Here is a 27,128-nt window from a genome sequence, read left to right on the forward strand (position 1 = left end):
TTTTGATGTTACGGCCACATCGTTGGCCGCACTGATCCGTACTGATAACGTGATGGCGGTACACACCACCTGTCCTGTCGTACACTATTACCACGGACTAAAGTTTTTCGTTATTATCGTAAATAATAACTCATACTAAATAGTAGTCGTAATAATTTAGAAATGTTATTATTAATGTTATTAGTGATTTAGGTAGTTATTACTCGATTCTCGATGTTTTAATCTGCTAAACCTGTTGTCGACATTGTTTCATTTTTTTTTTTTTTTTGTTTCCTTAGTTCTTTCATTCTCAGTTCTCACATTCTTGGCGTGTGACTTGTATCAATAGTTTTATAAAAACGACGACAATATCCGCGCTGTGGATAACTACAGCTCGTTGAAGACGGGATTACGGAAAAATTCTGGCTCGTGATTTCGTCTGTCACGGAATCCTATGCTACTTTTCACCAAGTTCGTTCCGTACACGAACCTACAGTGATGGCGTCAATGGACGTGACCTCTGCCCTTGAGTTTGCACCAATCGTGAACAAAAAATTCAACACCTGTCGATGGTTAAGTCAAGTCTACATGACAAATGCCGCTACCGATAACTTCCACTGACGATTGACAAACACCTGGTCAGATTGGAACCTACTAAAGTCTTTAAGTTTATTTGGACGAGAATATTAATTCTAAGTGTCCTGTGTAATAGTCTGTGTGTGCTAGAAGCAGCAAATGGTTGCCATGAAAAAATTGCATAACACTCGTGGAGTGGAGCCCACCACAGAAGCCAGTGAATCGGTCAGAAAATTGTACAAGTGAGTAAAAAGACTGTGTACTACCCTTTTTATTGTTGGATTGGCTTATGTTTTTCTCCCATACCCTAACGATGATAACCCATTAACAATGTGCCATGTTACTCATTCATTCAGTTTTAAAGCAATACTTAAAGTTTAATCCTGCAAGTAAATCATTGCCCTGCTATTTTTATTTAATTGTCACTGAACTTTAAATGTTTACCAAGTTTTCTCTTTACAAATTTATATTGGTTACTATGTATACAGTCATAATATTTTATAAAATAAATTCAAAAATAATATAATTGCTAGGTATTTTTCTTTATAGTTATTAAAATGTATTAAAAACAACAATCCAATCCATTGGGTTATACAATATTATTTGATAATTATTGAATTTTATGTCTACAATTATAATATACATTCATATTATATTATATGATGTCATTTAAGTTTAATGGAAACTTTGTTTTTAGGAGTATAAATGAAGTATCTCATTTTTTGGATGATCAACGTGGCCGGTCTCTGACTTGCAAAGATCTTTTTACTGTTGCTGTTGATACACAGCGAATAAAATTAAAAAACTATTGTGAAAGAATGATGCTTGCAGATCCATTAATTTATGGCCGGAAAGCTGAAGATATCATGTGGCGTAAAACGTATCATGATGTTTATTCTACTGCTAAACTTCTACGCAAGGTAAAGAAATAACTAAATCATTTATATATCATTATAATATAAGTGTGCCCCATCTTATTAACACGTTGACTGCCATATGGCCACCAGCAGTCATCTATAGTTTATCATTACTACCATGCCATTAGACTTCCATCAACCATAAATAAATTTGGTTTTATATTATTAACTTTTCTATGGCGCTACCATAATGCACTAAAATAAAAACCGTGGCGTAGCGGGAATCATTACAATTTTTTTTTCAAATATATTGTTAGGTATATTATATACCTACAAACTTGGGAGACATTGAAAAGTATGCTTGGCATATAACAAATACCTATTGAATGACCACCGACAGTCAACGTGTTAATAAATATACATTTATGAAATAATTGTGGTTTTTCAAAATACTTATTAAGACAATTTTATTTCAGAATAATGATTGGAATCAAACGGAATTGGCACTAATAGAAAATCATTTTCAGTCAGGCATTGGCAGTTATTATCATTTACTGTTCAAATTTCAAGCAGAAATTAAATTCAATAAGCCTGAATTATTTGATTTTTATCTATTAACAAATGATGATACTAATAATAATGTCAAAAAAGATCATATTACTGTGTTAAAAAAAAATGATGCTAGTAAGTTAAAATATTTATTCTAATAAATAATTATTTTCAACTTATTTCTGATTCATATATTTATTCTAGGCAACAAAGAAGAAACTGGTATAAAACAATTAGTTTACCGTTGTTTGATATGTTTGGGAGATTTGTCACGATATATGTATGAACTAAACAAACTAGATTTATATTATTCAACAGCTTGTCGGTATTATAAACAAGCATTAAACTATAAACCAACTAATGGACTACCGCATAATCAAATTGGACGATTGGCATTATCCAATAACAAACATCTAGATGCTGTTTACCATTATGTTCGATGGTAACCTATAAATAATATAATAAATAGTGCATTCACGGGGTTGCCATAACTTTATCAATCAAATCAAGGACAGGCAGAAAAATTATAGTTCCACTGTAGCTATCAATTTCTTTTTATATGTGTTAAAAAATTAAAAAAAATGTTTTTAATTACCTGTATTGATTACCTGTATATATGTTTGTTATATTTTATCTAATATAAAGACAAACATTTAAAATTATTAACCTATGAATATGCAAGATAATTATGAAAATAACTGGATATCATATACTGAAATATTAGAATAACAATTCCACTGATATCATAGAAATTCCAATGTTTTAATATTATCTAACTACCTATATAAGACTTATAGTCGTGTTTGAAATTAGAACATTTAAACTACTCTTGTATATTGTTTCTCTTTATCCTTTTCAATATTTAGTTTACACATTTATCAATTATTTTTTATTTAAAAATATTGACTCTTGATTAAAGTAATTATTCAAAAAAATTTAAATATTTTTTTTTCAATACTTTGAATCAAAAAACAATGATAATTATGGTAACCCTGTACTTTATTTTTAACATTAATTATATTAAAAGTTATTTTGAACATTTCTAGTGTATTTAGCATAGAACCATTCGAAGGAGGTGAAAAAAACTTAATATTATCATTACAACAACAGACTGAACCAATTGGAAATGTATTTTTAGAAAAACTGTTTTCTGTTTTCAATTTATGGTATACTGGAAAAGACGATGGACAAGAATTAGATAAAGTAAATTTTATTTCTTTTTATTTAGAATTTTTACGATATTTAATATTTAACAATTGTCTTTTATAGATATATTCTAGCATTATAAGCAGTCTGCAAAATTTTGATGATTTTAAGAACAAAATTAATACAGCTGATAAAAAAAAAGAAATTAATAAAGAAGATACCATAACACCTTTGATGAATGATACTGTACAATTTTTTTCTATTAATGAAAATGTATTCAAAATTGTTGTTATCGTAATAGCATTCTTAAACAAGTTACATCAAGAAGGTAATACTGATTATATTTAATATATATTATTTATTTTTTATATATTATTACAGCTAAGTAAAAATAAGTGTTTGCTTTACTTTCATAGTCTATGCAATTTTAGTTATTTTTTTTTATTATTATTATTATTGTGCTGTTATCCTATCTCATTACACACTTGTTTGATATTATATTATACCTATTGTGTGAGCAGAAGTTTGGGTTAGATAAGAGTATTGGCTTAATTTACTTTGTTCTTCATCTCTACTACCTAGAAATGATCTGGTATTGTCATTGCTAGTAAAATTAAACAAAACAATAGAAATTTACCTTATGTTCAACAAGGGAATGGACTATGGAGTGCTTCAGCATCATTCTCAATTCTAAGACCAAAATTGTATGAAAAAAAATTATTTGATTAATGTATGTAAGGTTTTCTTTTATATTTTTAATTTAAAAAAAAAAAAATTGATTTTGACAAAATGCACATAATTAATTATAATTAAATTAAAATATAAAAATAAAATATATAATTTAATTATATAATAATAGATATAAATATTTGTGTCAAATTACATTTTGTAGTGCGATAAGTGATAACAATAATTTAATAACTATAATTTATAATTTGGAACTTTAACTACTAAACCGTGTAATACTTTTTTTTCCAATAATAAGGTTTTAATACCATTAAATAGTTACACAATATTGTGTTCAACAAGTTTAGTTTGTCCAGTATTTTTAGCTAAAATTAGTTTTTGTAATTTTATGTATTTCATTATAATATGTATAACACTTGCCTATCTATATTTGTATTTAAACATTTTTAACAACACATATATATACAATCATTTTACTATTAAAAATACAATGTGCCCAATAGTTAATATTTTTTTAAAAATATGAATTGTTCTTTTAAACAATATTAAGTTTCCATTTTCAATCTGAAAAACAGAATTGAATAATTATTTTTAAGAAAAAAATTAATTGGTTTTTTGTACTTCCTGAACAATTATTTGTAGCTTTGTAGTTGTGTGGTATTGTAATTATAGTCACAATATTGTAACATCTTTGCTGTTTGCAGTCATGTTGAAAAGGCTGACTAATTTAACTAATATGTTAAGCTTATTAAATTAATATAGAAAAATTAAAATTTAACTTATTAAGTTATAAGTAAACTAACTTAGTCTTAAAATCAGTAGTATTCATTTTTGTAATTGGAATTTTACAAGCCTTGTTTAACACAAAAATTATACTTTTTAATCTGATTAAAATATTTAAAACAAAAATAATTCAAACGAATAATATAAAGGGAGACCATCTAATGATATATCCTGCTAACAGATGTTAATAGTTATTAATAAGACTAATGTTAAAGTAGTGAGATTTGAAATTTATGTGTTTGGGACTTGCAGAGTATAATTGTAATTTTTTATGGAAAATTATATACATTTGTATTGGTTAGGGGTGAAGAAATCAATTACCCTAAGAAATAAAGCATTAAATAATATAAATCTGTTTAAATTTAAACCAGAAAGTTTTTTCTTATACACATGTTTAGATATAAATATTTCAAAATTAATATTCATTTATTTTTTGCATGTCCTTTATTTGAATATAAAATTTAAATAAATGATATTTATTTCCAGATTCTAAATACATTCCAAAAGCAGAATTGTTCTTTTTATCATTTATGGAACACTTAATTGGTCAAAGTGTAACTTACTGTGTAAAAACCTTACCACTATTAGTTAATCCTAATATAGACCACGCAAAATTAAACCGCAGGCGTCGAAGGCGTGGTTTTAGACAACATTCTTCTCCAGATTCTCAAGAATGGAGTGGAGGTTGGTATTTAATCTCTATTTATTAAATCAAATAATTGTAAATAATATGATTATATTAAAATATTCTAGTTAAAGTTGAAAATTTATTTTAAAAATTAAATTGTATGTATGTTATATAGATGAAGCAGAAAGTATAATAAGTCCTGACGACGAATCAGATGACGAAAGTGAGGAAGAGATGTTAATATTTGATATGAAAAGGCCTAATGATGATAAATCTAAAAACGGTTTGTAATAATTATATTTGTTATAACTATTTAACTTATGTGTTAATTCAATTACAGAATCAGATGGGTCGAATGATAGTGGTACATCATCATTTGATTGTGAAAATAAAAATAATCCGAAATCTCGTTATTCAAATATTCCATTTATTGAAACCATAAAGGTATTAATATATATATATTATATTATTATGTACTACCTTATTTGTCAGTAAGAAATAAGTAACCATATACAATTATAATTATTCACTTTATTTTAGATATATTTTGATTGGATTCAATCAAATATAGATACCATAAATCCTGAAGCATCAGTTGAGTTCATTAACAATACAGTTACACTTTTAAATTACTTGTCGCAAGCTAATATTGATAACACATCTTTAGACATTGACACAAATCAGTTCATGTTACCAGAAGAAGTACATTTACGTGGTATGACTGTTTTTTCTAAGTCTAAAAAGTATTGTGGAGAATATGATCGCAATATTTGTACTAAAAATGAGGTATGCATTAATTTTTTATCAAGACTTTCTTTAATATTTTATGTATTAAAAGGTATTTTAATTTTTAATGTATAAACTAAACGGTAAAATGGTATCACCCTAGGCCGAGTGGGTCTGAACTAATGTTCTTGCGTTTGCGGTGATGGGTTCGATATAGAGGTAGCCACTGGACATATTTGCGCATGGTGGTGTCTGGACTCCATCTTAATTTATGTTGTCGTCCATTGGCAATTATTCTAATTTTGATTTTAGCTTGTACTATTCCCTTAATTTTTCTTTTTTGGCATTAAAACTTTTTTGCTATAGGCGGGTTTGTGTGTTTGTATACTTGAACATGATCACTCCTACACTCCTCTTGGCCATCCTGAGTAATATTGACAATATATTAATAAAATGTAACATAAAATCTTGTAAAATGTAAAAAAAATAGTTAGTTTTGTTCCCCTCAAGAGACTATTTGTAATAAATTTGTTCAAATATAAAATTGAAATAGCAAATGTTCATTTTATTTTGTTTATACATCTGAACATATTATATTCTTGCAATTATAAACCTAAGTTTACTAAAGTTTCTTCAAGATAACTGTTAAATGTTAATGTTTAATTATTAGGTCATAAAAAAACTAGTAGGTATATGCCACTTATTATTTTTAAAGACTTACCATACCAAAACTATTCAAACTTGTATATAACGCAAAGTATAAAGTGTTAAATTAAATCTACATTAAATAATAATAATTATTGTTTTTTTTTGTTATAGGGAACAGTTCGATTAATACATATTTTACATTGTGCAGAAGAAATAGCATCCAACAATGTATTATTCACTTATGACAAAATCAAGAAATGGTTTTCAATATGCGAAACTTTAAAACAAGTAAGTATTAAAAAAATGTTTATGTATATATTGGTTATATTTAAGTAATTCATTTGCTTAGGCGCAAAGCATTAAATCAATAAAAAAGCTTTCCAAAATCTATTAAACATTATATTACATTTAAATTATACAATTTAAGTTGTTATTATTTAAATTAATATTTTTTCCTCTTATATTTATATTATATGTTTTTCAAAAATATCATTGCTGTTGGTTATAATACAAAACATTATAAAAACATTTTACTTGTAAGATGTAAACTAAGAAATTTATATTACTTATAATATAAGTCTTTAGTCTTTTTTATTGATTTATTAATAATTTTTTGTAAAAAAAAAAATATTTTTTAAAATTGAACCAGACCGTAGACAAAAATCTATTGTTAACAAAGTTATGACATGTACAAAATTAATATAACCATTGAATTAATCATCAATACAACATAGTGGTCGTAAAAGTGTTGTATTATAAGTAAATCAACTATGTAAATGTAATAGAGTAGTGAGTACCTATATCCCGGATTAAAAGAAAAAACGTGTCTGCCAGTCTTAGGATTTCAGTAGAGTTTATGAAAGTAGCAAAAGGTTTTTCGTATACTTTTTTTTTCGTTTTCTGCCCTCTGAAAAATACGGCATTTACTGCGACAAACGAAAGCGCGAGATTGGAATAGCAAAGTCTGTCTTGTAAATATTCATGAGACTGTATAGAAGATAAAAACTAAAATATATATATATATATATATATATATATATAAAACAAGAAAGAAAACCTGCCTTTTTCACAGAGTATATAATATATATTGAGTAAAATCCACCCCTAGCTGTTGCAACACAATAAAGCAGTTTGAAGATGTTGAAAGCGGATCTCCCCAATAACGATTCCAACGGCGTAGTCGGGTTTATATTATATCTTATACTTTCTTCTTTTTCCTCGGTTTCCCTTTCTCTCTTTCTTTCTTTTACGAGCTTTGCAGCTACAAAGTGATCCGGAAGGGATGTGTCGCCCTCGCCAGAGCCGTCAAAGTTTTTATGACCGTCGACCCGCCCCTTGTGTGGCGGGGGAGGCATAACTGTAATAGCTGCCATGCGGAGCCCCAATATTACGCTCCTTACGCATTTTATGAGTTTATTTATTGCGTCCTCTAAAACTCTTATTAACAATGTCTTGCACACAGACGACTGCGGCAGGGTTGTTAAATCTTTTCTTTATTGGAACTTCTGCTCTTTTATATACCCTCCCTCTCACCTCACATTCACTTTCACAATGAAAATTAATTGTAAGAATTCGCGTTTAAGATCCAAACTTACATTGACCAGTAACATACTACGACTATCGCCAGCCAATTTATTATACTGACGTTTTATAGTTCAAATATATAGTTTTAAAATAGGTACTAGTATTTTTAAACAATAACACCCTCCCACCACCAATCAATAAATTACCGTGTTTTTAAATAATTACCATAATTAGTTTGGTATAGTCTGTTCTCAATCAGCATTAAATATAATGGTACCTATATAATATGATACATATTATATCATCAATAATTATTTATTTCTTCAAGTTTCCTATAAAACTAAATTAATTAATCGATAGAAAATATTTATACAACATTTAATATTATAATAATGATTAGATTTAGATTAAAGTAACAGCCTTGAGTGTTACAAAAAAAAAATATTCAATTATATTACAAAATAATACAAGTGGACAATTAAAAAAATTAGTTAAACAATTATTGTATAAAAAAAAATCCATAACTGTGATAAACTATAAGTACATAAGTACATATTACTCGGCAGTAGAAATTAAAATACCCATAAACATTATACTTCATAATAATAGCTGTTGTTATGACATTTCTATTTCCTGAATAATATAAAAATGGACGTTCAACAATATTTTACAACCAAAATAAATCACTACAAAATAAAATAAAAATAAAAATAAAAATACTAAATTACTAAATGACACATCAAAGTGTGAAAATTCAGAATGTCAACACCTTAATGAAAACATTTAGTAAGTCTAAGACAATACATAATACATAAACAAGTGTATACTGTTTTTGTTTATTCTTTGAGAGTTAAATTTCAATGAAATAAAATGTACCCCTACTCAGCCCCGGGGGATGAAAGAATCACAAGAATCCCGTCTCCTTTTCCCATTTAGTACAGTAATAGCTTTGAGAAGCAAAAGAGAAAAGCGAGCAAAAGCCCCGGCGTTGTGCGGGCGTGTCACCGTTGGCCGGCCGGGTGAGAGGACGGAGGTCGGGGAAATTTATAACCGTAAAGCTTTGAGGTTAGGGGTCGTAAGGGAGCCCTTTTGCCGAGCGTTTAACCGTATTCCATTATCGTCGTACGGTCTGCCGGTTTTATGACTATATTCGAGAGACGATAAAAGATTCCAGACGTATTAAATACGGTCGACAAAACGGAAACTAGAATGAACATGGACTCGAATCGCAGACGACGGTTTTATCGTCTTCACTCTGTTGTAGTAGTAGGGGCTGCGGGAATCGTAATTTCAGAGCAATTCTAGAACGTTATAACCGTTGAAAGCAAATAAACCGAACGTCGTTGTCGTTGTCATAAGACATTTTCATTTTACCATCTTACCGCTCGTGTACTTCCACCTATTTATACTGTATTTTATTTTCGTGTTTTTCTTATAGATCGACGAAAAATCATTAAAGGATGCGAAACGAGACAAACAACACGTGATGGGTCAACTATGGCTCCGGTCGGAAGTAGACAATCTGGAATATAAGATGAAATACTCTTCGAGAAAAAAGTCGTTGCCCACGTGCATCGTGATCGATACAGATGCATTAATTAATTATTCGTTAATTATCAAGAAACTCGTAAACAGTACTAAGTTTATTGTAGTAGTGCCTGCAATCGGTATGTACTTATTGATGCATTAATCGACATTATTGTTCGTTGATAAAATTGTTAATTGTATACATAATATTTTGTTTGTTATTAATTTTATTATTTTTGTTTCAGTAATATCGGCACTAGACGAGCAAAAAAAACTGAGCAAAGAAGTCAGGCTAACTATCCGTTGGTTAGAATTTCAGTTGCAAGAGGGAAACTGCAACTTAAAATCTCAAGGAATACATGAAACACTACCAATTAAACTAGACGGCCCGCCAAAATTGAGCAAAGAGATTTGGTAAGCGACAATAATTGCTTTAATCAATTCAGAGTTTTTATTAATGTATTTGTGGTGTTTATGTATACAGTAATTTCAAACATATTTTGGAATGTTGCAACTATTTTAAAGGAGAATATGGTGAAAACACAGGTATTGTTACGCTAATTACAGGATCAGACGACCTAATGGAATCACCGGAACTTATGGAAATGGCTAAATCAGTCAGTAAGTAGTTGTTTTCGTTTATAATTAATTTTTTTTTTAATGTTATTACATTGCCTGTATAATTATTTTTAGAAATTAATGTTGAACACATAAAGACATTTCAACTTCAACTAAAACCCGTAAAAAACAAAGGATGAATCCCGGTATGGTTTAAAATATTGATATTTTTTATTGTTCACTCAATGGTGCATCAATGTATACAATGACGAGAATTTGGTTGTCAATCACACCGCGTCGTTTCTGAACACGTGGACCAGATTTAATTTTTGGGAAAATTAAAGACCTCGATTGATTTATTTTTACATCCGTTACAAATATAATATAAATCAAGGTCAAAAACGAGAATAATGTTTTTATTTAATTATTATTATCATTATTATTATTATTATTATTATTAATATTATTGTGTTGTATACTAGTATACAATATTATTATATAAAGAGGATCTTTAAGTATGTAAAATGTTGTATAACCGACTGACGGCCATTTAACACCTGTTGGGTCATATCGACAATGCCCATCTACCCTCGTTCTACTTACGTGTAGTAGTAATTGTGTCAGTTGATTTTTTTATTTATATATGTCATTTTTTTTTTCGTGTAACATTAACGCATTTAAATGTTATCAATATTTAGTTTAACTCTATAAAATCCCCCCACAAATTGTGTTAATCACCATTCTTTTTAAGATTTTTGTTTTCATTTTATAGATCATATTTTCAAAGAATTAAATATAGATGTAGTAATTATTCGTGTAGAAGCCCGATTTGTTTGGTTTTTCCTTATTTACGCGTCCAAAATCTCCACGCGATTATTAAGCGTCTTTTTTTTTTTTCGTTCGAGGGCGAAAACGTGTGGGCGGCGGTACAGCGGCACTCGTTGTTTATCCAGTGTTCCTTTTGTTTATCCGTAGGAAAACGATTTTTGAAAAGTGTTTACCGACCGGAAGTTAAGTACTCTCCGCAGCAGCGGTGTACGGTGTTACCAGCCTTGTGTACAGTCGCGTAGTGTTGTGTATATTATAATACGCGCGGGATCGCTGCAACTATGGCAACACTATATATACACGCCACCGGTGCCGCCAGCACGCGCGTTCCGATTTGTGCGGACGCCTGCCGCCGCCGTCGGAGATGAGCGCGCGAAATTAATAGGACGGACGGGCTTCGCGGAGGAGAGACGTCGTTCGGTGGCGACGTCTCAATAATATAATGACGGGGCGCTGCTGGCTCGAGTGGCGATGGTATTGTTTTTTTTTTTTATTATTATTATTGTTCACGTCTACTCGGGCCATTATCGTTTTACAAAAGGCGCGTACACATATTGTGCAGCAGCACAGTAGTGTGTATATTATAACGTATACATAAAGTAGTACGCGTGTACGTATTATACACAGGAGTTAGGTGCGTATATGCGGGGAGTGTCGCGCGTTGTGTGTAATAATAATAATTAGACGAGAGGAGGGTGCAGCCGGTGTGCGTGTGTACACGCCTCAAACCGTATACACGGGGTCGAGCCACCCCTTTTTCGTAATTGTTTGCCGCGCCGCGAGTGTAGGCACATAACGCACTGCTGTACACGTTTATATATATTATGTATATGGTTTACAATACGGTTTTTTCCCCCTCGGGCGCTATATACGGCTATCTCTGTTAATCCGTTATATTTATTATTCCCCGTCGTCGCGGTACTACAACTACTGCTGCACGGTTATACAGTTTAATACGCCATTAGCGTTCAATTTCGCGTGTGTGCCCGACGAGGGTGGTTTGTGCGTGCGCGCTTGTTTTTTTTTTTTTCGTTATTATTATTATTATTTTGCACCCGCCCGGGGCGGCCGCAAAACGAATGCGACGGGGGTTAGGTTTGAAAAATGAACGGCGCTGCACACTGCACGCCCGGCACACGGATAATCCGTGGGATTAATGTCAACAATATTATAATATATATACCGCGGCGGCGGTCCGTGAAAAAAGACTGTTAGTCAAACTACACGACCGTATAATACATATAATATTATTACTACTGTTATCGCGTTGTTATCTACACGGTGTCCGACGAGGGGTCGTTGCCGGGTTTATGCGCGCAGTATAATTGTGTACGTGTGCACGGGGTCGACGACGACGATGATGTTAATTTATTGCGATGCGGATTCGAAATCTGTATACACACGACACGTGATTATCGTTGGCTCGTCGAATGATTTCCACTCGAATATATAGTATCTCAGTTGGTGTGTAAATATACGGCGATAATTTTTTTTATTACGATTTTGTGTTTGAAATAGTTAATTTTGTGGTTTGGGCTCTCGTACCGTGAAATGATTATTTTTTTTTTGAAAAACCGACATATTTGGTCAGTAAAATGGCTTAGGTATAGTTTTGATACTCTGCAGACTCTTTGGCGCAAATTGAAAAATACGCATTTTTAATTTATGTATAAACAAAAAACTATAAATAACTGATTTGATTTTTAAATCCAGATTATTAGAGTGGTGTTTTTCCAATCCGAATTTGTTATCCGGCGATTATGACTAGCCTTAACGGGACTTACGAAACTAATCCAAAGGTTTTCACGCTGTCAGATCGTGTATAATAATATGTTTGTGTGCGCATTTATACGGTATTCACGTAGTCCGTCAACGAAGCCTTGCAGTGCGAAATCTTCATTCCCTAGACGTTCCATGGCCATAATCTAATGATTGAAATATTTTTGAAAAATATTTCGTTATGATCATAAAATACCGAAAATATGGACTCAGTGTAACAAACTTAGGTACTACATACTGGTTCTAGCACGTTGAAAAGAAAAAAGAAAGAAAAGTAAAATTGTAAATGTTAACTATTATGATTTATATTTACAGTTATATTTTAATTTCTATGAATATAATATAATGTTATCATGCATTTAAAAATAATATCAAAATAACATCTTAAGGTAGTTGAGTTATTATAGTGTTTGCCATACCTAAAGACGTAATACCGTGAATATAATGTAGTGTTTTTGTTTTTGCATTTAATACCTAGATGAATTAATAATTTTTTTATTAAAATATTGTCTTAAAAAATAAATATTACACTTGTAAAATACTAAAAACATATTATTTTATAGATATAATACTACATCTTACAATGGTGTAGCTAAATAGCCTATCCAGAACGCCGTGTAATCATCGTTTTAATTTTATTAAAAATAATTAATTGTGAATTTTTTTAAATCAATCTAAAGCTTAACAATTCATAATTGTTCGAAGATGTCAGCACAATAGTAGCAGAAAATAAGTTTTGCTGAACGTAAAACAACTATATTGCATAAAGGTGAAGCTGAAAAAATAATTAATAGTGCGCTGTCATCATCTTAACCGTCTTAACGTTGAATTATTGTAAAGAAATTGGTATAGTATTTATATTAATTATACATATAATCAATTGCATAACGGGCCGTGGTCCAAATTACCGATAAATTACACACTTAACATATTGAATATTATACGAATACAATACACTTTTTTCAAAACAAATTAATAATGAATGGCATGTTGATTAAATATAAAGGACGGATCCTCATTAACATCATCTATAAATTGATCTGTTAAGGAAGTGATGAAGTGGAGTATAAATATAGGGTAAGAATATTGAAACTGGAAGGGTGGAGTTTTAAAATTAACTTGGTTAAGTATCTTGGGATATCCGACTGACCCTTCAAGCAGAAAAAATATATAATATATTATCAGTTTAAGTCTACTGTCTCGTGATAAATAATTATACGAAATACAGTTGATTAATCGAGACCCTGATGGCTGATAAAACGATTAATAAGTTAATAATGTGGCTATATAATCAGCATGTGACATCACAAATAAACGGCCAACAGACAGAGTGAAACGATTGACAACCAACCAATTTACAATAATTTATCAATCTCACGTATGTCTAGGGTTGTATTATGCAACAGAATACCCGTCAGACGTCAAGTGTATCACTTTTATAGATAATATTGACATTGTTTTGAGCTTTTAGCGTTTGTAATCGGTATTCTCGTTGACTATAATACTTGGATGTATATTTTGCTAAACCTATTTTTAGCACTATGTTTAATATGTAATTCGTTACTGATTGTAAGTTGTATCTAATGCGAAATTTAAAAGTATATAAGAATTAACTCCTGACAGTATTATTGACATTGTCAACATTAAACTGTAAACCATTATAAATACATAAATAAACAAATTGTAAATGTACAAAAATGATTCTAAATCACTTAACAGCTAAAATATGACTTCTAAGTAATTTACTTTTACAGGATTTAATAATAAATGTATTTATACAGAATTATATTAAAGTTATTGGCAGCATTAAATTTTAAATTTATAAAAGGTGAAACCAGAGCCTCCCCCTCAAGAATTTGTTCACTGTAATCAAAGTGGAGTGCGTAATATGAAAAACAGTTAATCACTAGGAAAGTATGTAACATATAATTTAATATGCGGTATCATAAAAATATTGTTTTCTTTAATATCTGACATGCCTATAAATAATATAGTTGCCATACAAAACTAAAATGGTATTTTTTTCTCTTTGTTTTCACTTAATTTTCCCAATTACCATAGTTAAAACAAACAAAATAAAAATAATTGAAAGCCACAAGCTTAATCTATCTGGTTTACAGATACAGTGTGTTCAAAAAGTTTTGAAGTGGATATGCATAATGCGGTATACAAATAATATGATAACGGTATCAACATATCCAGACATTTTAAACGTCTCGCACACAATACAGCAATGAATACAATATGTACCTACCTACATTATGTGTATATAATGATGGTTCTACAATAATGTTATTGCAGTGTATAATTACGGGGCCGTGGCGAGGGAGATCAAGTGCCGGCGGAAGCGGCTGCCGTATAAGGGCCCGGTTACCCGAGAGTCGGTCCTCTCGGAAAACCCTGCACTTTACCCATATACATATACATCATATACAGTAGTGGCTGTGTTAATTCCCATCAGTGGTAGTACCGGGGTAAGTATACAAACATATACTACGTACAGTACGTATAGTACTACGCAGCTCCAGGTGGCGCGTCGTATGCACATATTTAATATTATAATTGTCTTCTCGACGGCCGAGACCCGCACGCGTTAAATATGTTTCGCGTTCTAGCCGGGTGGAAACGTTCGTCTTCGAGTGCTCCGTTAACGGCGGCTGCGGCGGCGGGCGGGCGGGCGGAAGGAAGGAAAGAACGATGCGGCAGAGAAAGAGAGCGCCGCCGTTATAGTCGTCGCCGTCGCCACCGCGGGTTTTATTTAACCGAGCTTTTTCGTTAAGTATCCGACGAGAGTCGGAGAGCCTCGTGGTCTCGAGTATATATATTTTATAGTGAGCAAATGAGACGCAGTGTGCGTGGGTGAGAGGTGTAAGAGGGGGATGAACGACGACGTGGCTGGAGGAGAACGCTTGTTGTGTTTTTCCACTCGGCGGCAATTCTCTTTTCATATTCCCCTTTTGCAGCAGTGTGTATATATATATGTATATAAACGTCGAGGGCGACCGACGGAGAAGGTATGAATAAGAGCGAATATATTTTATATATATATATGCGTGTACAAAGTCAGAGGACAGACAAGGCGGTGGTAACTTATACATATATATAGATGATAATATTATATATAATGACTGTGAATCTCGCCGACGCGTTCTACCCGCCACCCGACGACTGCAGCCTTACAGCGGGAGTCGGCGGCATTCCTCACCGCCGAGTTCTGGCCTTATAACACAATTATTACCCTCGAGACTCGGCGGTGTCGGCATCCTATCACCTTTGAAGGAACAGTCGAAAGTTTTAATTTGCGTCGGAAACACTGCGCGAATTCCCAAAGGACCGTCACGGTGTACCGTACCCATATATATATACGTATTCACGATACATTTTGTATAGGTAAGCTTTGAGTACGAGCAACGTCGCGTAGTATACATTAAATAAATGTATATTTACGCGTTACGATACGTGTGCAGTCTGAGCTCCACCGTCGGTCGCCGACTAATAAACCGATAGTAAAAGTCCACTGCAGTGGACCCGATGTGCGGATTTGCGCGTGGCGTCCTCGTTGCACGCCCTAAGCCGTATTGTTTTATGCTCTCTCACATAACGACCGAAATTGATTGTTACGATGGGATAGCCAATAAAAACCGAAGCGATGAAACTTGTCTCTCCCCTATATTCGCGTGTATATAATAGAATATTATACCTATATAATATGGCCTACGCGCTCGCAGTTATTTAACGATGTTTAAAAAATAAAAAGCGAAAAGGGTTGTGTTCGGAACGGCAGCGGCGACGGCGATGGCCGACGACCGACGACCCACGACGCCGCCACCGCCTCTGACGTCCCTCGCGCCTTTGCGGTGGCAGTGGTGGCGATGGTCGACCGCATTTGCGGCCAACTCAAACGGAAAACGTATACACATGTTACAGCGCGCACCGCGTTAATGCGACTTTCGGTTTGGGTCAGTGCTCTTCGCGAGGCGCGCGCGCGCATATATAATTTACGCTATTCGCGACTACTCTTGTGCAAGTAGTTTCCAGGACGATAATAATAATATAACACCGTCGCACGAATACTATGTACACATATTACCGGAGAGATAGGCCGTATATATTATCACATAAACATTTGCACATAATATTATTCTGTTGTGTCTTTTGTACTTTAACACGGTATTAATTGTATTTATAATAATATGTTGGCATTTATTGCATTTACCTATATAACTATATTCCATAGATTCTGACAGTGAAGCGATGAATGTATTGATTTTACATTGATGTCTGAACTTTCGATGTACAGCAAAAATTGTTTTTAAATTTTTAACGGAAAAAAATCCATATACGTATTGTTATTGCACTGAAAAAATTAAAACGGTGTAAGTTTAGGTATTATGTATACTGTATAGGTACAATTTCTTTTTTAAAAAAGATAATTGTTAATTTGGTTACTCACATAATTAGATTAGTTTATTTGAGTGCTATTGTTATTTACATCTGACTATTTGAGATATAAATATATTTTTTAATTCATTAATAATACAATTTAACGTTATTATGTATTATATACTATACAGACAACAGATAAACTATTATAATGGAGTTATACAGTAACATACCAAATTAAGAATTATTTTAGTGTTATTAGACTTATTAAAATTCTTGGATTTATGATTACATTTTTTATATAAATTATAAAGTGATATTGAGTTTAAAAAATGTTGACCAAAATATTCCATAAGTTTTTGACCAGTTTAACCTAACTAACATTTTACGCCTTAATTTCCTGTTTATTACATATTTTTTCCATACCTACCTAAAATTCTTAATTTTTTACTATAACCATAATCAGTAATTATGTTTTTTTAACAGACTTTCCACAGGTAAACGAGTTTAATAATTTAAAGTTATTCTTACTAAGTTTGATATTAAGTTGATGGTAATTGCTAGTTATCATTATCTGAATTTTGAACTTTTTATGTTGTATAGTATTAAAAGATATAACTAATAATTATACTAATAATAGTTTAAAAGGTAATTTTTAATTAGATATTTTTTTTAGTTTTATCAATTAAAATTGCTTAAAATAATATTATTTAAAAAAAATAGGTAATATTATGTTTCTTATTATATTTGGTATAAATCACTAACCACTAAACTGGTTACAATCATATACCTATTTGGCTACAATCACATACCAGGTTATAATAAATATCAACCATATACTTGGTATGAACCCCTTATTTCGGTACAATAAAATACCAGAATTAACCGAGTAGATGATAATAACTTATTTTAGTATCTAACGGACAATGGCTAATAGGTACTCTGAATTACCTAAATGAACGAACAATAAAGAAAAATCAACCTTTTATTTATATTATTCATCCAATTTATTTTTATTTTAAGTTTGTTACAGTTTCAATAAATATTAATTACTATTTCATTGCAGATTTGATGTTATTGTGAATCTTTTTACATTTTTTAGTATATTTTAAAATTGTATAAAGCGTATATTAAAGTTGTTTGAAATAAGAACATCCGCGACCTTTAAAAATAAGTAATTATAAACTATTTCTGGTAAGTACATATTTTTTGATACATGAATAATAATTGTAGGTATGTGAAAAGTGATTTATGAATCACTCATAATAAACCAAGATGTCAACTTCACTAAAGTAGTTAAGTGTTGTTGGTTTTTAATTTTTTTCCGTCGAGAAACTCAACAAAATACTAAACAATTTTATTTTTGATGTTTGTGCAATAAATTGAGTAAGGCTAGATATTTACTAATTGACCATAGATACTGTACGTCTGTACAGTATTTTAAGCCAAACAGATGAATATATTAGGTGATTACATTTTGTGTTGACATTTGAACAATATTGACGTCGAACTTTAAAACAGGGATAAATTGCAAAATTTTAAATCACAAAAATATTATTATATATTATTTTCCACAAAGAAGATGTTAAAAAATATATTATGTTTACCTTATAGTTTATATCAACAAGATATATATAAATATATTTAAATTTCCCCTGTAAACTAAAAAATATAGTAAAGAAATAAATGTGAAACATTATTAAATCTTAAAATTAAACCTCTTGTGAACATATAACTTCCTATATGATAATCATTATAATACGGTCCTCATCTGCAGTGGAGTACTCCACTTTCCTCTATTTGTAGTTTGGTTCTTGTTAATTATATCATGACAGGTTTTAGTTTCCATTCTCAGGTTTATGCTATTTACGCACTAATTTCTCTAAGGCTTTTGATCATTTGTATTATGTGTATCATAGTTCAAGTCTTGCTTTATTACAGTAGTTCATATTCGGAAAATCTCTATTATCTATCATGGTTTGTTCATATTTAAATAAAAAACAACGGTGTATTACAATTGATGATTTTTAATTTGATTATTTCCTTCTTCTTTCTCATTTTTCATATTTTCTGATTATAAATTCCATTAATGATTTTCAGGACGTCTGAGGTCACTGTCACTTCCTTACTTTTTCAGATGATAGTATTAAGCTTTACCTTGAGAATCTTTAGCTGATTAACAGAATATGAGGATATAAGTTTGGCATGTGTCTTATAAGTTCTCGAAATTCCATACTATTACGTACTTAAAAATCCGTTATCTTTAAGTCTTTAACCAACTGATTGACGAAGTCAATTGTGCGTAATTATTTCTATTTATAATTTTACACATAATAAATTGTCAATTATTATTTTTTTTGTTATTTGTCATTTTCCACATGTATTTATTCAATAAATAAACAAATCTTTAAATGTATGCCATTTCATATGTAAGTCAGGCAATTATTAACACATGACTTCAAACGCTTTGTTAAAATTCGTTGTTCGAATGCTTTATAGTCTCGTTTATTATCCCATAACATGTACCGAAGTGGCTATGTATAACTTCTTAATAAAATATGCGTAGTGCAAGCACCCAGATAACATTTATGTATATAATATGCGTAAATAATATGAAACGCGTGAAATCGAATCACGCGCATAAACGATTTTTGATTGAGATTTTGCAGTGTAGAAAGAGGACTTATTAAGCTACAAAAACACAAATCAAAGTGTTGCGTAAGTGCCAAAACTGGGGAGGGGGAAGTGTTCCAAATATAATAATCTATTAATCTACAATAATAAACGCATAAGGGTTGTACGAGTGTAGAACGGAGGACGTAATGTGTGGGTAAATTTATTATTATAAAGAGGTATAATACTACTATTATAGATATAATGTATATGTGCCGCTGCCCGCTGCTCTATAGAGTAGATTGATGGGCTTACGTATGAGTGCAGCGCCACGGAAGAGTCATTAAGGGTTAGCCACCATAAATATAATATATACATATGGATGTGTAGGAGTGTTTACACGCGTAGGTTATATTTGCATCGGTAGTTATATTAGATTATATAATATATATATATAAGGTTCACTCTATATACACTTGTTCCCGGCGATGATAAATTGAATTACTCGCGCAATATAGGGATTCTTTGGCGGCTCACAGTGTGGAGCGCGCATTGTATCAACGGACGTGAAGACGAGGGGTAGGCAAAGGGATACGGTTTGAACAGACGCCCCTCGATCTATGATATGCGACGACGGTTATTGCGAGTCTAAACAAGAAGCTATGTGTATATATATATATATTTAAAGGGAATTAAATCTATGTATATACACAAGCGCTGAGAGAAACTTCGCGGAGGAGACTAATAGTACTATCGCCGTCGGGTATATTATTATTATTATTATTATTATATCTACGAGGGTCAGGAGGATAAGTTGATCAAAGGCCTCGTGTCTAAAGCGAGATTTTAGCAGGATAACACTAATTGGGATCAAAGTGCCCCGTCCGCAGTATATAATGCGCTCGCGGATGAGGCAGCGCTGCACCGCAATAGACTACGACCGAAGCTTTTATACCTTCTATACTATAAGTGTATATGTGTATATGCTTTGTGTGTGTGTGCGTGAGTTTGTGTGTTGTATACAAAAACCGTATAATTATCACCGGAGCAACTACCTAACTCAGCTTTGAAAGCATTTTATATAACTAAGTATAAGAGGATTTTGGACTTGTAAGACTTTGATTTTTTTTTCTGATCATACGAATTTATAGAGTACTTAAAATACCGTACATTATACTAGGTAAAATATAAAAAAAAATTTTAGGTGGATACGATATTTTTAGAAAGGGTTGGCTGCGTTAATATCCCTCTCTCAATTCCGTTAACACGATTTCGACTACAATATAAGGTTTTAAATTTTTTAAGCAGGTTACCTAAAGTTGCGAATTAGTTGCGAAATATTGATACAAGGTGTGTGCAGATATGTCATGGAGAGACAAATACTTCACGCACGTCTGCAATAGTTATAAATTCGTTTCGTTTAATGTTTAACAACTGAAATTGAATTTTGCATACTTCATGGATTTTACATTTATGTTTTTACTTCTTTGTGACACAATTTAACATCTGTAGTAAACTACAAAATTGAATTTAAGTCTACTTATTTCAATTGATTAAGGTACTGCAGACTGACGCTGTTATGGTTGGTTTTGATTGTCTACATGGCTACATAGTACATACCTATATAGTATCGTCTAGCATGCATCAATCATTGATGATACATTAATAATCTATTTAGTATTAGTATATGTATAATTTATAATAATGACATTTATTGACTTAATTTGAATATGATATAGAGATTATAGACTTACATTATCCACCGCCACTGTCCATTTCATTATGTACATCGGTACTTATATACACCGAACGGAACAATGTGATTTCAATTACTAAATACTATTCGTAACTCATCATTGTTTTCGGCCTCTAAGTTAATCAGTTATCAAACCGCATATACGGATAATATAAGTAGCTAAATAGCTGCTACATATAGGTAATACACACTTAGTACGTCCTAATACGTTCTATATACTTATTATAAAATCATAATATTATACGATAACATAACAATAAAACATGTACACAATTCATAATTATACATAATATAATGTGTTATACAAAAATATTGTTATTTACCTAGTTTATACTTATGACATGAGTACATGCACCTATGTGGCAATGTCATCATCTTGTTTATACACATACTATAATAATTGTGGTACACAATATAACACAATAATTATAATATTAATTTTTCCTCATTTACAAATAATGTACTTATTATTCTGATTTCTTTCCAATGTGAATCTTGAGTGGATAATCCCTATTAAGATAAATTATTTGTAATTTACATTTTTAACAAAATAACAATTTAATATTATAATTTACTAAATATTTAAACGATAATAAATTGTATTGTATTATATTTAATGGTTTTAAAATATATTTTAAGGTTACAATTTAATTTACTAAAGCCTCTCTATTAATATTTTTGTAGTGTACACGCTTTTTCTTTAAGTTAATATTATTATTAGAAAAATATTTCAGAAATATTTACTAAAATTTACTTAAGTTGAAATTGAATTATAACATATTTGGAGGATGGTAAATTTCTTGTTTTATAATTTTTTCCACACTTGACGTATGATTTAAGAATATTGTAAAAACAAATGAACATTAAATTGTTGTTTTATTATATGACGTCGTGTTTGTAATTGGATAAAAGATAATAATAAGAAAAATAAGCATTTTTCAGTAAATTGTTAGAATAGTGATTCACGTTCTTAAAAGATCCAAAATCACGATCGACTGGGTGCGAACAACATTAAGTAACTATAAGATATAAAATGCATAACTAAATTATTGTAAACTAATTTATTTTATCAATTAATTTACTATTCAAACGGCGTTCCATTAACTTTAAGTAATATATTTTAACGTTAAACACAACTTTAACTTCACGTAAATAAGTCTCGGTATCAGTATATTATTTATTATCCGAACACAGTTTTATTTATAAAAGGCACCCTCGCTCATTTCTCGTTAACCGCGAACACGCACACGATGGTTATGTACACCGAAGGAATCGGCGAAACAAATGAGTCGGAAAACCGGTCGGATGAAAAAAAAAATCAAAAAATGGAACCGGAGATATCTCTGACCAGGCTGTTGCCGCTACGTATCCGGGGACCCCCGTACAGGTATTATTCGTATATTTATATATTATCCATTCTTCTTTATTATAATATACAGTATACAATAACACACGCGCGTAACCCTACCGCATCTATACATACACGCGGATAAGGATCGGCCCGTTTTTTCCGTTTAAAATAAATAAGCGAAATACAAAAAAAAAAAAAAACGGAAAATGAAAACAATATCGTCGTACAGATATTACGTGGAGGATATTATCATAATGCCCCTCGTGAGTGAGTGCGTGTGATTTCTATATACACGTATAACAGAATGCTGTTAGCTGCCGTATATATATGTGTATAATGTACGACGTGCGACAGCTGAGTGTGCACCACTGTGCACGCCATCCGGTCGACGCAATATTATATTATTATTATATTGTATTTCCTTGCGGTTTATTCCGTCGACAAACCGTTTACATAATAATATTGTTACGATATTTTATACGACAAAAGTGTTAGCCGTGTATCGATTGCGCCGCCGAATACTTTTGTCTATCCGAATTGTACACATAAATTGCGTCACGAAAAAAATATTAGGTATATTATAAATAAACGATTTTTCGATATACTATTTACAATACATAATGGCAAAATAAACGTGTACAAAATGTACTAATATACTATAATGTGAGAGCAAGAGGTGGGAAAGCTAAAGCGCTGTAAGCACTCTCAAATATAAAATTATCACTCCTATATATAGACTTATGCCGAAACTTACACTGTACTCTGTAGCTGTGTACTTGGGCATTTGTAATGCGTGTTTATATTCGTCCGCAAATATTATGTTATCCCCTTCAGCTATCTTATACTATCAAATAATAATATTGGCCAAATTAGCGTTTGATCGACATAAATTACTCGCACTCACATCGATAATATCATTATCGGCGCGCAGTAATGGTATTACCTATATACTGTTTTTAAGGCTTTAAGCGGTTGTCTCTCGTTTATTTTTTATTTTTTCCTATTTCTCACTCGAGGCGTTCGTCAGTCTGTGCACGCCCCGACACAACAACAGGTATTATATTATGTGTATAGGTACGTCGTACGTACGTATCGTACATAATATAATATTATTATGTTGTACATTATGCACCGCATGTATAGCGTGCGGTATATAGTAGCGGTAGATGCGTGAAGTTAGGTATATGGTCGCCGTATATGGATCGGGCGCTCGTGTGTGTGCGTGTACGGTATCGGAGTGTGAACTCCCGGCGGACCACTATGCGTACAGTATGCACACTACGGTGGAAATTCATCGGTATTCGTATCACGATTTTCTCGCACATACGCGCTAGGTGCCGCGGAGAGGAGCATAAGTTTTGCGCGCGTGTGTTCGTGCACCGCGTGTAGAAGTAGAAAAGCGTCAGTTAATATACGAAATAAATCGCCGCAAGAACACGCATCTCGCGTGCACGGTGCGTCGAATATTATATTATCATTATAATTATTATTATCGTTATTATTATTATTATCATCATCATTTTGTGTTACATGCGGCGTGCCCGCCCGGTCGCCGAGAGGTAATACTTGTGCACAATAATAATAATAAAATGCGATTATACAATAACAAATTGTTCGAAGAAAACGAATGTGCGTATCATAAAACCCGTTTGTTGCGGTTCGCACACTCGTCGCACATAATTTAATAATAATAATAATAACAACATAAATACGAGAGAAATTAATTTACGAGACCGTAATTTGAAAAAAATATATAAATTAAATTACAACGTTTCTTGCGTACCTATATATGGTATATTAATATTATATGTTCTACGACCGTGTGCGATACTTGTTATATTATTATTCCTAGTGCCTACCTATAAAACACCGTGACGGAAAACAACTTCATACCCGAAGCTTAACCATTCCGCGAACCGTGAAAAACGCGTTTGAGGAGCCGTTTACAACGCCGTGGGCCGCAAAAATAACATATAAAATTTCTATATTGCACGGCGGTGAAAACATGGAAACATAATGATATATAAAACTAGACGCGTACTCTGCTGAGTGTGTGTGTATATGTGCCCGGTAAGCCGCGCTTATATGTAAATGTAAGTATTATGCAACACGCTCACGAGTACGTGTGTGTACAGTACGTTGTAACTATGTAATAAACATGTATAATACAAAGACTGAATGTACAGAGTAAACCGAGATGACGACGAAGTAGGTTAGGTACCTATTACCTATATATATATAATATACGCAGTCGGTTATCACTTGGAAAAACATTACGAGTGGATTTTTTTCTTTTTTTCAACTCGACACCAAACCCCTAAATCGTAAATACTAACAGCAATTACGTTTATACCGCGACAGAAAAAAAAGCGCATTGCCAATATACTATAATATATGTTATAACTTATTACAGTTTAAAATGATATAACCTATATATTATTATTGTAATTTGTAACACGTATATAAAATGTATGGTACTATATTATGATCATTTATAAATGCTTTTTTTTTTTTTGAACAAAACTATTTTATTGTAGGTTACATTCAGGGACAGCTCTAATGACTGGATTAGGGGAGAGGGGGGCTAAATCATAATATTCATAATAACATCATACCATGATATATTTGATATTATTATAGATTATTTATACTTCATTATACGGATATAGATACATACCCTTAACATTAACTCCCCTCCCAAAAAAACTAGAGATCTAAGTATATGTAATTTGATTTGTTAGTAGAATTTGTTTTATTCGATCGCATTGTTGGCTCGATTCACTAATTATTTAACTAAATGTTTTATACTATTTTATTCAAAAACGTACTTCATGAACAGAACCCAAAAACCTGTTCAATGAAATAAATTTTTGTTTCCGCAATAATCAATGTCATTGTTAAAAAAATGTGTAATAACTGTTATTAAAAACTAGTTGTATATTGGAGGTATATTGTATACCTATAATAATATTATCATATCGTATCGACGTATGTTTAAATAAGACATAATGATATAGGTAGTACTATATATTTTAAAACCTAATATCTGAGTGATAGAGATAATTACATGTATTAAATGTACCGGCGGTATCGGGTCCTGTGATACAAGCTAAAGTGATTTAAATCGATCAATAATTGGGTATAATTCAAAGCGGCAAATGGTGCGCCGCTTGGAAGCTATGTCGACATGATACTTTATCGAATTTCCACTTAGTTGAACATATTATTGATAATCGTTGGATGGCCATTGAGTAAAAATCAAAGAACAAAACACTCGTCGATGTTTTTTTTACTCGAACAACGTACATATTTTTAACGCCTTAAAAACTCTTAGTGCTTTACGACTATATATTATATAAATATAATATATTACCATTGATTCTAATACTATATATAACCAATGGTAATAGATACATTATTGTAGAGAAATACGCTAGATCGAAATACCGTAAGTCAATAAACACGAGTACACGACACGTTCTCTTCTATATATAATTATTTTTCCTGTGGTAGAAATATGATGAGTGAGTTTGAAAAAAGTAAAAACTACTTATTCTAAAACAATCTTAAATATCACCAAATAACTTTTCAAATTTTCAGTAATCCAAGATTCAACATCCATGACAACAATGACCTACTAAGATTACTCGCTGATTTGTACTAAGTGGCAAGTACCTAGTTAAATATTATTAAGATAACTTTTTGATAATTTAATTAAATGCCTATAGTATCATTATTATAGTACGATAATAATGATTTATATACTAATATTGTATAATATTTTGATTTCAATAATTCTGTTATAACTAGATGATAATATTATAATCTCTCAATTTTTACCATATATTAGAGATTAATTATTAAGATTAATTAATTATTCTACATATAGATTTGTTCATAAATTGTAGGTATATATATATGTAGAAATTGTAATGATACATTCATAGTTTAACGACGGTCGACGTATACTGTTGACATAAAAGCCAGTTGTGGTTTATTATAATAAATATATTTTTTTCACCCCAGTTAGTTTAAAGTTTGAATCTTGAAAACGTATTTTGTTGACTATCAAAAAAAAAATAAAATAAAATAAATAATAATAAAAGTTGTAATTTATTCGTATACATTATATCCGACTCTCTCTTAACACCTTTTCAGAGTGCGACAGAGTACTGCTGCTGAAGAGAAGGAGAAATACGGAGATGAGATTTACCTCTATTCCTCGTTGTT

General features: G+C 31.3%; 1 protein-coding gene and 1 long non-coding RNA gene across 3 annotated transcripts; one reads left to right on the forward strand and one right to left on the reverse strand.

Annotated features, from left to right (window-relative positions):
• Positions 1 to 64: 64 nt before the first annotated feature.
• Positions 65 to 11,010, forward strand: LOC114121100 (nonsense-mediated mRNA decay factor SMG5). Of its 2 annotated transcripts, XM_027983271.2 has the most exons (17): positions 65 to 192; positions 279 to 617; positions 692 to 797; positions 1,253 to 1,475; positions 1,889 to 2,096; positions 2,166 to 2,403; positions 3,008 to 3,164; positions 3,231 to 3,435; positions 5,064 to 5,261; positions 5,381 to 5,488; positions 5,546 to 5,649; positions 5,746 to 5,991; positions 6,751 to 6,867; positions 9,542 to 9,770; positions 9,876 to 10,044; positions 10,115 to 10,251; positions 10,324 to 11,010. In XM_027983271.2, the coding sequence occupies exons 3-17, from the start codon at positions 715 to 717 to the stop codon at positions 10,386 to 10,388; spliced, it is 2,487 nt and encodes an 828-aa protein (XP_027839072.2). In that variant the 5' UTR covers positions 65 to 192; positions 279 to 617; positions 692 to 714; the 3' UTR covers positions 10,389 to 11,010. The 2 variants fall into 2 exon arrangements, with proteins under 2 accessions (XP_027839072.2, XP_050059944.1); XM_050203987.1 differs by having other exon boundaries at positions 279 to 797.
• LOC126551178 (uncharacterized) lies at positions 5,999 to 21,810 on the reverse strand. The gene is made up of 3 exons (XR_007605058.1): positions 21,546 to 21,810; positions 17,012 to 17,152; positions 5,999 to 6,355 (listed from the first exon to the last, which is right to left on the reverse strand). It is a non-coding gene; the product is annotated as an uncharacterized LOC126551178 (long non-coding RNA).
• Between the last annotated feature and the right edge of the window lie 5,318 nt (positions 21,811 to 27,128).

The sequence above is a fragment of the Aphis gossypii genome, chromosome 3 (genome assembly GCF_020184175.1).
Source record: "Aphis gossypii isolate Hap1 chromosome 3, ASM2018417v2, whole genome shotgun sequence".
Classification (NCBI taxonomy): Eukaryota; Metazoa; Arthropoda; class Insecta; order Hemiptera; family Aphididae; genus Aphis; species Aphis gossypii.

Coding starts and splice junctions, on each gene's coding strand:
- LOC114121100 (XM_050203987.1), top strand. CDS start 715: ATGGTTGCCATGAAAAAATTGCATAACACTCGTGGAGTGGAGCCCACC. Junction 1,476..1,888: donor CTGCTAAACTTCTACGCAAG/GTAAAGAAATAA, acceptor ATTTTATTTCAG/AATAATGATTGGAATCAAAC. Junction 5,650..5,745: donor CATTTATTGAAACCATAAAG/GTATTAATATAT, acceptor ACTTTATTTTAG/ATATATTTTGATTGGATTCA.